The 12,885-nt window shown below is 48.0% G+C and overlaps 1 protein-coding gene across 2 annotated transcripts; it reads right to left on the bottom strand.

The window, feature by feature from the left end:
• Positions 1-2,054: 2,054 nt before the first annotated feature.
• LOC140419574 (uncharacterized) lies at positions 2,055-12,628 on the bottom strand. Of its 2 annotated transcripts, none has more exons than XM_072503499.1 (3): positions 12,448-12,628; positions 11,170-11,285; positions 2,055-3,511 (listed from the first exon to the last, which is right to left on the bottom strand). In XM_072503499.1, the coding sequence occupies exon 3, from the start codon at positions 3,401-3,403 to the stop codon at positions 2,246-2,248; it is 1,158 nt and encodes a 385-aa protein (XP_072359600.1). In that variant the 5' UTR covers positions 3,404-3,511; positions 11,170-11,285; positions 12,448-12,628; the 3' UTR covers positions 2,055-2,245. The 2 variants fall into 2 exon arrangements, with proteins under 2 accessions (XP_072359600.1, XP_072359601.1); XM_072503500.1 differs by having other exon boundaries at positions 11,163-11,285.
• Between the last annotated feature and the right edge of the window lie 257 nt (positions 12,629-12,885).

A 12,885-nucleotide genomic window follows, 5' to 3' on the forward strand; every position in this document is an offset into this window, starting at 1 on the left:
GCCCGGCGAGTGATTGACAGTAGCTTTGGACCAATAGGAAGAGGAGGTGGGACTGCAGGACCGAACTACAGCAGCTGGTCCTCCACCTAATTGGAGTGAATGAGGGGCGTGGTTGCTCTCAGATCTCCCTCATTGGCTGAGACTGCATCATTTTGAGTTCTTCCCATTAGCCACGTGCGCACGGGTTCCGCGACCTCATTTCCTGTCTGAGAGGGGATGACCAACGGGAAGATTGGGAGGACGGGATGGATTCTGGTCCTTCAGCCAATCAGACTGCAGGCTGTGTGAATGAAACTGGAGCTTCACACAGAGTGAAACATGTTCCTGTGTCAAACCACTTCAATGGACAAAAACGTCTTATTTCGACTTCAATGGACTTTTTTAGAATCCATTGATCCTTCTACAGAACTGTTACAAGGAAGAACAAACATTAACTCTGTTTCTCTTATCACAGATGTGGCACAATGGTTAGCACTGCTGCCTCACAGCTCCAGTGACCAGGGTTCAATTCCGGCCTTGGATGACTGTTTGCACATTCTTCCCGTGTCTGTGTGGTTCCCTCTGGGTGCTCCAGTTTTCTCCCATGAGAATGTGTAGGCTTGGTGGATTGGCTATGCTAAATTGCTCCTTAGTGTCCAAAGGTGAAGTGCGGTTATGGGGAGAGGGTGGGGGAAGTGCACCTGGGTGGGACGCTCTTTTGTAGGGTTGGTGCAAACGCAATGGACCGAATGGCCTCCTTCTGCACTTTAGGGATTCGATGATACTACCAGACCTGTTGAGTTAATCTCGCATTTTCTGTTTTACTATATATTACACACCTTTTTAATCCACTGATTATATTTATTGAACCACTATACCATCAACTACCAGGAGCAGTGTGTTGATGTTTCAGCAATTTCAGCCTTGAGTGACTGGGTAAAGTTTGCACATTTTCCCCGTGTCTGTGTGCGTTCCCTCCGGGTGCTCCAGTTTCTCCCACCGTCCAAAGAGTTAAGGTCGATTGGCCCCTTAGTGTCCAAATAAAGGTTAGGTGAGTTACTGGGATGGGCTTAAGTAGGGTATTCTTTCTGAGGGCCGGTGCAGGCTAAATGGGCCAAATGACCTCTTTCTGCACTGTAAATTCTGTGATTCTATTGGATTTTCTCTCCCACAGTCTTGGCCCGGTGGGTCTGTTTGGTGGTATTTCCCTGGTACTGTCCATGTGTTTGGATGTTTGGGTATTTTAGGGAGCAGGTAGAACTTCCTTGGTTCTACCTGTTTTCTTTGGTTAATGTGTCTGGAGTCTTTGAGTTCTTCCAGTCCGTCTCCAATTCTCCTTCCTGTCCCGGGTATATGGGTCTAGGTAGTTTGGTGTTGTGATTCGTGTTGTTTAGTTGTCTGTCTGTCTCCAGCAGGTATTGTTGTCTCTCGATAATGACTGTGCTGCTCCCCTAGTCTTATGAAGATTCTGTTTGTCTCTTGTATTTCACTGTGACAGGACAGAGACCTGATTGAAGGAATCAAACATGGAAGTTCTGGGAAAGATGGGCAAGGATTAGGGAGGGACAACATGTTCAAAGAGTTTGGGAGGAGAGGGAGGTTGAAGATGGGGCAGTAATTTGTAAGGATGGCAGGGTCAAGGGTTTGTTTTATTGAGGGGGTGATGATGGCAGATTTGAAGGACAGAGGGACAGTACCTGAAGAGAGAGAAATGTTGACAATATCCATGGACACAGGGTAGTTGGCTGATCAGTAGCTCAGTGGGTGGAGCAGGAGCTGGGTCTCATTAACAAGATGAGCTCTGAGAGGGCATGAGGGGAGATGGGAGAGAAACTGGAGAAAGATGTGGGTTCAGGGCTCGGGAAAGGATGAAATTTAGAGACAGTTTGGTCCGGTGGGCTCGTGAAAGGGAGGGAAGCAGCAGAGGCAGCTGATCGGATTTACTCAATCTCAGTCACAAAGAAGCTCCTCACACTTCTTGTTGGAGGTGAGGATGGAAGAGACGGGAGAGCGAGATTACTTCAAAAGGAACTAACTTGTGTCAGAGATATTAAAAAGTTTCAGCACACTGTGTATGTCACACAAATCTAATTTATTTGACTTTTAGCCAGAATATTAGCCCCTGTAAATGGGCTGGATTTTGTTATCAGCAGAAAGAGACCCAAATGAATATGGTTCAGTCCTGAATGTGAGGAACAGCAAAATCCAATCACTGTGGTTATTTGCGGCCTCGTTGGTGTTTCAGCAGGAGGGATGAAGTGGCGAATCACTTCCTACACTTGGAACAGGTGAACGGTCTCTCCCCAGTGTGAACACGCTGGTGCTTCTGCAAGGCGGATGACTGAGTGAATCCCTTCCCACACCAGGAGCAGGCGAATGGCCTCTCCCCAGTGTGAATTCGCTGATGTGCAGTGAGGTGAGACGATTGTCTGAACCCAGTCCCACAACGAGAGCACCTAAACGGTCTCTTGTCAGTGTGAACACGTTGATGGCGCATCAGTTCCCCAGAACATTTATAACAATTCCCGCAGTCTGGACAATGAAATGGTCTCTCATCAGTGTGAATTCGCTGGTGATTCAGGAGTTCGGATGACTGAATGAATCTCTTCCCACACTCGGAGCAAACGAATGGCCTCTCCCCAGTGTGAGTTCGCTGATGTACAGTGAGATGAGATGATCGTCTGAACCCAGTCCCGCAGTGAGAGCACCTAAACGGTCTCTCGTCAGTGTGAACACGTTGATGTTGTAACAGTTCCCCAAAACGTTTATAGCACTTCTCGCAGTCTGGACATTGAAACGGTCTCTCCCCAGTGTGAATTCGCTGATGCTTCTGCAGGTCGGATGACTGAGTGAATCTCTTCCTACACTTGGTGCAGACGAATGGCCTCTCCACTGTGTGAGTTCGCTGATGTACAGTGAGGTTAGATGATCGTCTGAACCCAGTCCCACACTGAGAGCACCTGAATGGTCTCTCGTCAGTGTGAACACGTTGATGGCACATCAGATCCCCAGATCTTTTATAGCACCTCCCGCAGTCTGGACATTGAAACGGTTTCTCATCAGTGTGAACTAGCTGGTGACTCAGCAAGTGGGCTGAAATAGTAAATCCTTTCCCACATGTGGAGCAGGTGAATGGTCTCTCCCTGGAGTGAAGTCGCTGGTGTGTGGACAGAGCGGATGGCTGAGTGAATCCCTTCCCACACTTGGAGCAGATGAATGGTCTCTCCCCAGTGTGACTGCGTCGATGAGTTTCCAGCTTGGATGGATAAGTGAATCCTTTCCCACAGTCCGCACATTTCCACGGTTTCTCCTCAGTGTGACTGCATTTGTGTCTTGTGAGGCCTGATGATTGACTGAATCCTCGTCCACACACACAACATGTGTATGGTTTCTCCCCACTGTGAACGATGCATTTTCCTTCCATCTTCAAAATCTCATGATATTCAGGATATGATAAATTGAGGACTCTGTCAGACCCTGATGTGATGCTTGGTTTGTGTTTCCGGATCTTGAAGTCTCACCTTCGAACACCCTGTGAAACGGATTGAAAACAGAAAATAGGGAGTGAGAGAGAACCCACAGAAACACAAAGGCAGGTTGTGAAATTGAGCTGAATGAATCTGGTCATTTGTGGGGCCGGCACTGGGAAAAAGTGACCATGAAAACTGCTGGATTGTTGTAAAAACCCAAATGGCCTCTTTGGGAGGAGAGAGGAAGAGGTGAAGAGGGAATTTGTATATCTACAAGACATATTAAGAGAGTAGTTGGCAAAGCAAATTCGACCTTGAGCTTCATAACTGACACAGAAACTATGCTTCCGGTGGCAGTGATTGGCACTGCTGCCTCACAGTGCCAAGGACTCGGGTTCAATTCTGGCCTTGATGACTGTCTGTGTGGAGTTTGCACTTTCTCCCCGTGTCTGCGTGCGTTTCCACCCGGTGCTCAGGATTCCTCCAACAGACCAAAAAATAATGATAATAATAATCGCTTATTGTCACAAGTAGGCTTCAATGAAGTTACTGTGAAAAGCCCCTAGTCGCCACATTCCGGCGCCTGTTCGGGGAGGCCGGTACGGGACTTGAACGCGCGCTGCTGGTCTTGTTCTGCATTACCAGCCAGCTGTCTTAGCCCACTGTGCTATACCAGCCCCAAAGCCCCTAATCGCCACATTCCGGCGCCTGTTTGGGGAGGCTGATAGGGGAGCAAGTTAGATGGATTGGCCTTGATAAATTGCCCGTTAGTGTCCAGGGATGTGCAGGTTTGGCGGGGCTATGGGGTTACAGGGACAGGGTAGCGGTGTGGGCCTAGGCAGGGTGCCCTTTCAGTGAATCAGTGCACACTTGATGGGGCGAATGGCCTCCTTCTGCACTGCAGGAATTCTATGGTTCTAATTCTATTCTATGAATCTTTATAAAGCTCTGGTCACCACTCTTCAGGGAGGATGTGAAGGTTCTTGGAGAAGGTGCAGAGGGGATTTACCAGAATGGTTCCAGCAAAGGAGGTTGAGGGGAGATTTGATTCAGGGACACAAGATTATGCCAGGTTTCGATCGGGTGGACAAAGAAACTCTGTTTCCATTCACTGATCGTACAAGCAGTCGGGACACAGATTTAAAGTTTTGGGTAAAACCTGGATTGAACAATATAAGATGCTGAGGGGTCTTGACAGGGTGGATGTGGAGAGGATGTTTCCTCTTGTGGGAGAATCTGGAACAAGGGGGTCACTGTTGGAAAGTGAGGGATCACCCATTTCAGATGGGGATGAGGATTTTTTTTTTTCGCTCGAGGGTTGTAAAAGAAGGGGTGGCACAGTGGTTAGCGCTGCTGCATCACAGCACCAGGGACCCAGGTTCACTCCTGACCCTGGATGACTGTGTGGAGTTTGCACATTCTCCCCTTGTCTGTGTGGGTTTCTTCCGGGTGCTCCGGTTTCCTCACACAGTTCAGAGATTTGCAGGTTAGGTGCTAAATTGCCTCTTCATCTCCAAGGATGTGCACGTTGGGTGGGATGTGAGGATGGGGCAGGGTGGGATGGGGGGGGGGGTGGTTCGGAGGGTTGGTGCTGACTTGGGCTCCTTCTGCACTGTGGGGATTCTATGACTTAGATCTTGCGTCCTTAAAACGCAGTGGAAGTCGAGTCCTTGAATATTTTTAAGGCAGAGATGGATAGATTCTCGATAAGCAAGGGGGTGAAAGGTTATCGGGGTCGGCAGGAACATGGAGTTGAGGTTAAAATTATTGTATGATGGAGCAGGCTCGAGGAGCCGACTCCCAGTTTGTGTGTAAGGAGCAGGCTCGAGGGGCCGACTCCTAGTTTGTGTGTAAGGAGCAGGCTCGAGGGGCCGAGTGGCCTGCTCCTAGTTTGTGTGGAAGCATGCATGTACAGCATGCGGTAAAGAAGGCAAGTGGTTTTTTGGCCTTCATAGCAAGAGGATTCGAGTCGAGGAGCAGGGATGTCTTGCTGCAATTATACAGGGCCTTGGTGAGGCCACACCTGGAATATTGTGTGCAGTATTAGTCTCCTTATCTGAGGAAAGATGATCTCGCTAAAGAGAAAGAGCAGCAAAGTTTTGCCAGGCTGATTCCTGGGATGGTGGGACTGACGTATGAGAGATTGAATCAGTTAGGATTGTATTCGCTGGAGTTCAGAAGAATGAGGAGGAATCTCATAGAAACCTATAGAATGTGGGCTGCACGATGGCGCAGTGGTTAGCACTGTTGCCTCATGTCACCAAGGACCTAGGTTCGATCCCGGCCCTGGGTCACTGTCCGTGTAGAGTTTGCGCATTCTCCCTGTGTCTGTGTGGGTCCCACCCCCACAACACAAAGATGTGCAGGGTAGGTAGATTGGCCATGCTAAAATTACCCCTTAATTGGGAAAAAAAAGAATTGGGCACTCTAAATTTATATTTAAAAAAAACCTATAACATTCTAACAGGGCGAGACAGATTAGATTCGGGAAGGATGTTCCCGATGGTGGGTGTGTCCAGAACCCGGGGTCACAATCTGAGGATACGGGATAGCATGGGCAGCACAAGTGGCTAGCACTGTGGCTTCACAGCGCCAGGGTCCCAGGTTCGATTCCCTGCTGAGTTACTGTCTGTGCGGAGTCTGCACGTTCTCCCCGTGTCTGCGTGGGTTTCCTCCTGATGCTCCGCCTTCCTCCCACAGTCCAAAGATGTGCAGGTTAGGTGGATTGGCCACGCTAAATTGTCCTTAGTGTCCAAAAAGGTTAGGAGGGGTTATTGGGTTACGGGGATTGGGTGGAAGTGAGGATTTAAGTGGGTCGGTGAAGACTCGATGGGTGAATGGCCTCCTTCTGCACTCTATGTTCTATGTTCTATGACAGACCATTTAGGACAGAGGTGAGGAGAAATGTCTTCAACCAGAGAGTGGGTGAGCCTGTGGAATTCATCACCACAGGAAGAATTGAGACCAAAACATTTCATGTTTTCAAGAAGCAGTTAGATACAGCACTGAGGGTGAAAGGGATCAAAGGATATGGGGGGAAAGCGGGATTAGGCTATTGAGCTTAATCAGCTCTGATTGTAATGGATGGTGGAGCAGGTTCGAAGGGCCAAATGGTCTCCTCCTGCTCCTATTTTCTACGTTGCTCCGTATCTATGCATGTAAATGGTCCAGGAGGTATGAGGAAGAATGTTTTTACACATCCAGTGGCAATTACCTGAACCTTGCTGCTTATGACCGAGTTTAGAAATAGACACCAATGAATGATTTTTTTAAAAATTGGATAGAAACCTGAGAGAAATAAAGCTGTTAGGATACAGGGATAAAGCAGGAGAATGAGACTGACTGGATTGTTCCAGATAATAACAGTAATCTTTATTAGTCTCACAAGTATGAATGTTTGAGGTGAGGGACGCCGTCAGTGTCCCTGCTGATTTCACCTGTGGGAAGCGCACCCATCTCCAGCTCCTCAGAAACCGCGTTAAGGAACTGGAGCTGGATGAACTTCGGATCATTCGGGAGGCAGAGGTGGTCATAGAAAGTAGCTTCAGGAATGTAGTTACTCCGAAGAATCAAGACGGTGACGGTGAGAGGGGCTGGGAGGAAGCAGTCAGTGCAGGGATCCTCTGTGGTCATTCCCCTCAGTAACAAGTATACCGTTTTGGATACTGTTGAGGGGGACGAGCTACCAGGGGTAAGCCACGGTGAACGGATCTCCAGCACTGAGTCCGTCCCTGTGGCTCAGAAGGGAAGGAGGGAGAGCAGGAGAGCAATAGTTATTGGGGACTCGATAGTTAGAGGGACAGATAGACGGTTCTGTGGCAGCGAAAGAGACTCACGGATGGTATGTTGCCTCCCGGGTGCCAGGGTCCATAACGCCTCGGACCGTGTTTTCAGAATCCTTAAAGGGGAGGGGGAGCAGTCACAAGTCGTGGTACAGATCAGTACCAACGACATAGGTAAGAGAAGGGATGGGGATTTAAACCAGGAACTAAGGGAGCTAGGGAGGAAGCTGAGAGCCAGGACAAACCATGTTGTCATCTCTGGTTTGTTGCCGGTGCCACGTGCTCGTGAGGTGAGGAACAGGGAGAGAGTGCAGATAAACACGTGGCTGCAGGGATGGTGTAGGAGGGAGGGTTTTAGGTACGTGGATAATTGGAAAACATTCTGGGGAAGGTGGGACCTGTACAGACAGGACGGTTTGCACCTGAACCAGAGGGGCACCAACATCCTGGGAGGGAAATTTGCTATGGCTCTTCGGGGGGGTTTAAACTAATTTGTCAGGGGGCTGGGAAAACGAGCTGTAGTCCAGAAGCCAGTGTTGAGAGTAGTGAGGTACTGAGGAGGGTATCAAGGTCGCAGGAGTGTACCAGCAGACAGAAAGATGGGTTGAGGTGTGTCTGCTTCAATGCAAGGAGCATCCGGAATAAGGTAGGTGAACTTGGAGCATAGGTTGGTACTTGGGACTACGATGTTGTGGCCATTTCGGAGACATGGTTAGAACACGGACAGGAATGGTTGTTGGAAGTTCCGGGGTATAGATGTTTCAGTAAGAGTAGGGAAGGTGATAAAAGAGGTGGAGGAGTAGCATTGTTAATCAAGGATAGTTTAACGGCTGCAGAAAGGCAGTTTGAAGGGGATCTGCCTACTGAGGTAATATGGGTTGAAGTTAGAAATAGGAAAGGAGCGGTCACATTGTTGGGAATTTTCTATAGGCCCCCAAATAGTAATAGAGATGTGGAGGAAGAAATTGCAAAACAGATTATGGATAGGTGTGGAGGTCTCAGGGTAGTTGTCATGGGTGACTTTAACTTTCAAAATATTGATTGGAACCTCTATAAGTCGAACAGTTCGGATGGGGCAGTTTTTGTACAGTGTGGATAGGCCGACAAGAGGGGGGGTCATATTGGATTTGATACTGGGTAATGAACAGGGCCAAGTGTTAGATTTGTTTGTGGGAGAGCACTTTGGAGATAGTGACCACAATTCGGTGTCTTTCATTATTGCAATGGAGAGGGATAGGGCCAGACGATAGGGCAAGGTTTATAATTGGGGGAGAGGTAATTATGATGCGATTAGGCAAGAATTAGGGAGCATAAGATGGGAACAGAAACTGTCAGGGAAAGGCACAAATGAAAAGTGGAGCTTGTTCAAGGAACAAATACTGCGTGTCCTTGATAGGCATGTCCCTGTCAGACAGGGTGAAAATGGCCGTGTGAGGGAACCATGGTTCACAAAAGAGGTTGAATGTCTTGTCAAGAGGAAAAAGGAAGTATGTCAGGATGAGAAAACAAGGTTTAGTAGGGTCGCTTGAGAGTTATAAGGTAGCAAGGAATGAGCTGAAAAAAGGGCTTAAGAGAGCTAGGAGGGGGCATGAGAAGTCCTTGGCGGGTTGGATCAAGGAAAACCCCAAGGCATTTTACTCTTATGTGAGAAATAAAAGAATGACCAGGGTGACGGTAGGGCCTGTCAAGGACAATAGTGGGAACTTGTGCATGGAGCCAGAAGAGATAGGAGGGGCGTTGAATTAATACTTTTCTTCAGTGTTCACAAAGGAGAGGACCATGTTTTTGGGGATGAGTGTGTGATACAGGCAGGTAGGCTGGAGGAGGTAGATGTTCTGAGGAAGAATGTATTTGCAATTTTGAAAAACCTGAGGGTCGACAAGTCCCCTGGTCCAGATGGGATATATCCAAGGATTCTTTGGGAGGCAAGGGATGAGATTGCAGAGCCCTTGGCTTTGACCTTTGGGTCCTCATTGTCCACGGGGATAGTGCCAGACAGTGTTGAATGTTGGTCCTCTGTTCAAGAAAGGGAAGAGGAATGACCCTGGTAATTGTAGGCCAGTTAGTCTTACTTCGGTGGTCGGTAAGATAATGGAAAAGGTCCTGAAGGATAGGATTTTTAACCATTTGGAAAGATGCAGCTTAATCCGGGATAGTCAACACGGATTCATGAAGGGTAGGTCTTGCCTCACAAATTTGATTGAATTCTTTGAGGAGGTAACGAAGTGTGTAGATGAAGGTAGAGCAGTTGATGTTGTATACATGGATTTTAGTAAGGCGTTGATAAGGTTCCCCATGGTCGGCTCATGAAGAAAGTAAGGAGGTGTCGGATAGAGGGAAATTTGGCCAATTGGATAAGTAACTCGCTATCACATAGAAGACAGAGGGTGGTGGTGGATGGAAAATTTTCAGACTGGAGACCAGTTACCAGCGGTGTACCACAGGGATCAGTGCTGGGTCCTCTGCTATTTGTGATTTTTATCAATGACTTGGAGGAGGGGGCTGAAGGGTGGGTCAGTAAATTTGCTGATGACACCAAGATTGGTGGAGTAGTGGATGAGGTGGAGGGCTGTTGTCGGCTGCAAAGAGACATTAATAGGATGCAGAGCTGGGCCGAAAAATGGCAGATGGAGTTTAACCCTGATAAGTGCGAGGTGATTCATTTTGGTAGAAAAAATTTGAATGCGGATTACAGGGTCAATGGCAGGGTTCTGAGGAATGTGGAGGAACAGAGAGATCTTGGGGTTCATGTCCACAGATCTCTGAAGGTTGCCACTCAAATGGATAGAGCAGTAAAGAAGGCATATAGTGTGTTAACGTTTATTAAAGGGGGCTTGAGCTTAAGAGCCGCGGGGTTATGCTGCAACTATACATGATTGTGTGAGACCACATTTGGAGTATTGTGTGCAGTTCTGGTCACCTCATTATAGGAAGGATGTGGAAGCATTGGAAGGGGTGCAAAGGAGATTTACCAGAATGCTGCCTGGTTTGCAGAATAGGTCTTATGAGGAAAGGTTGAGGGAGCTAGGGCTTTTCTCTTTGGAGTGGAGGAGGCTGAGAGGTGACTTAATGGAGGTTTATAAGATGATCAGGGGGACAGGTAGAGTGGACGTTCAGAGACTATTTCCTCGGGTGGAGGTAGCTGTTACAACGGGTATAACTATAAGATTCAGGGTTGGAGATATAGGAGGATTTCCGAGGTAGGTTCTTTACTCAGAGTGGTTCGGGGGTGGAATGGACTGCCTGCTGTGATAGTGGAGTCGGACACTTTAGGAACTTTCAAGCGGTTATTGGATAGGCACATGGAGCACACCAGAATGACAGGGAGTGGGATAGCTTGATCTTGGTTTTGGACAATGCTCGGCACAACATCGAGGGTTGAAAGGCCTGTTCTGTGCTGTACTGTTCTATGTTCTATTGTTACATTAACACTGCAATGAAGTTCCTGTGAAAAGCCCCTTGTCGCCACATTCCGGCACCTTTTGGGTAGACACAGGGAGAATTCAGAATGTCCAATTCACCTAGCAAGCACATCGTCCGGGACTTGTGGGAGGAAACCGGAGCACCCGGAGGAAACCCACGCAGACACGGGGAGAACGTGCAGACTCCACCCATTCAGTGACCCAAGTCGGGAAAGAAACCGGGTTCCCTGGCGCTGTGAAGCAATGGTGCTACCATGTCGATTAGAGAGCTGGCATGGACCGAATGCTTTTCTCTGTCCCACAATTACAGATTTTTTTGTGCAATCTAGTTTTGTAATTTAACCCCGGGGGGTTCAGATAAATCTGTGCTGCACTCCCTCCGAGGCCATTCTATCCTTCCTCAGGTTTGTTGTCCAGAACTGAACACAGTTCTCCAGGTTTGTGAATCTCGGGGCTTTTCTAATCACAGTGAGACCTGAAATCTTCACTCACAGACAGAACAGACAAACCTTTTACCTTCCACACCCAGATGCTGCTGATATTCAGGTTCTGATGAACCGAGTGACTGTGTCAGATTGCAATGTGACGTTTGGTTTGCATTTCCCGTCTGTTAAACCTCCACTTCCAGTATCCTGTAAATTTACAGAAACCTCACTGTCAGTTTAGGATAGAAATTCACAACATTCGCTCCTCGCCAACTTTGATTAAATGTATTCCTGGAGGTTTGATCACATGACCCAGCCCCCATCCTCCAGCCATTAATCGGTCAACACATCCATCCTTGTGACACACTGCCTTCCTCGGCCAATTGGGAAGCAAAAGGACTCATTACCTCACAGGACAGTGTTTGACTGTCAGCCAATCAACCTTTATCCCATTTTCAATAATTTATATCCGCTGAAGAGAAATGTTCAAAAAAATATTTTTTACTATCCTAATCATTTTCCAAAGATCCAAAAATATTTTCCACTGTCCTAATGATTTCCTAAGTATGAATCTCACCGAGACAGAAGGTAAAATTTGAATTCATTGCAAGTCTACTGATGACCATGAAACCATTGTCAATTGTTGTAAAGACCCATCTGTTCACTCATGTCCTTCAGTGAAGGAAATAATCTATCCTTACCTGGTCTGGCCGACACGATTCCAAACCACAGCAATGTGGTTGATTCTTTAAATGCCCTCCGAGATGGCCGAGCAAGCCACTCAGTTCAAGGGAAATTAGGGATGGGCAATAAATGTTGACCCAGCCAATGACTTCCACAAATTGTCAAAATAAAATTTGGGGGCAGCACAGTGGGCTATCCCTGATGGCTCATGGCCCTGAGGACCCTCGGTTCGATCCCTGCTCTGGGTCACTGTCCTTGTGGAGTTTGCACATTCTCCCCATGTTTGCATGGGTTTTACCCCCACAACCCAAAGATTTGCAGTGTAGGTGGATTGGCCTGACAAAATTGCCCCTTAATTGGAAAAAATGAATTGGATACTCTAAATTTATGAAAAAAAAAATCAAAAAAATAAAATCCTGGAGACTCCAGTCAATGAATCCGGGAGAGTTGGCATCCGGCTCGCAGCGCATGTGCCCTGCGGCACCTTGTCCATTGTAAAGATGGCGGCCGGTAACCCAGGCCTGTTACCGCTCAGCCCTCAGTCTATAGAGAAAGTGCCAAAGCCCCAACATTCACCAGCTCTAAGGACACACCTTAGCTCCCTTTCCAATCTGAAAGCAGCCTGAGCTGGATTTACATTCCCCTTAATTCATCATTGCTGGCTGATAATCCTGTACTTCCTCACCTCACACCACTGTGACAGCACCTTCACGACACAGACTGCAGCAACTGACCAAACATCACCTTCCCAGTTATTCCTGAAGGCACCGCCTTCTCAACCTGGCCGCTTGCCTGAGGTGTGGTGATCCTCAGGTCACATCACCACCGGTCAGCTCTCTCTCCCGGGACCAGGCCCTGGTTCACAGCAGCCATCTTGGGGAAACAGAGCGCATGCGCTGGCGTCTTGTTGATGCAACAGGACCCTGAAGGCCCTGGGCGGGCCCTGAAGGTTTCTGTTCCCAGCGGGTCCCAGTGCCCATTGAAGCTGGACAACTCGAACCAATCATCATATTGAGATCTGACGGTGTCACTCAATTCATTACGACCTAAAAAGCACAAACTTTCAATGTGTTTGTTCTGTCTGTGGGCAAAGATTTCAAATATCAGTGTGACTGGAAAAGCA

Source organism: Scyliorhinus torazame, chromosome 5, assembly GCF_047496885.1.
Source record: "Scyliorhinus torazame isolate Kashiwa2021f chromosome 5, sScyTor2.1, whole genome shotgun sequence".
In the NCBI taxonomy this organism is placed as follows: domain Eukaryota; kingdom Metazoa; phylum Chordata; class Chondrichthyes; order Carcharhiniformes; family Scyliorhinidae; genus Scyliorhinus; species Scyliorhinus torazame.

Excerpts from the sequence above, each read along its gene's own strand:
- LOC140419574 (XM_072503499.1), bottom strand. The coding sequence starts at position 3,403 with ATGGAAGGAAAATGCATCGTTCACAGTGGGGAGAAACCATACACATGT.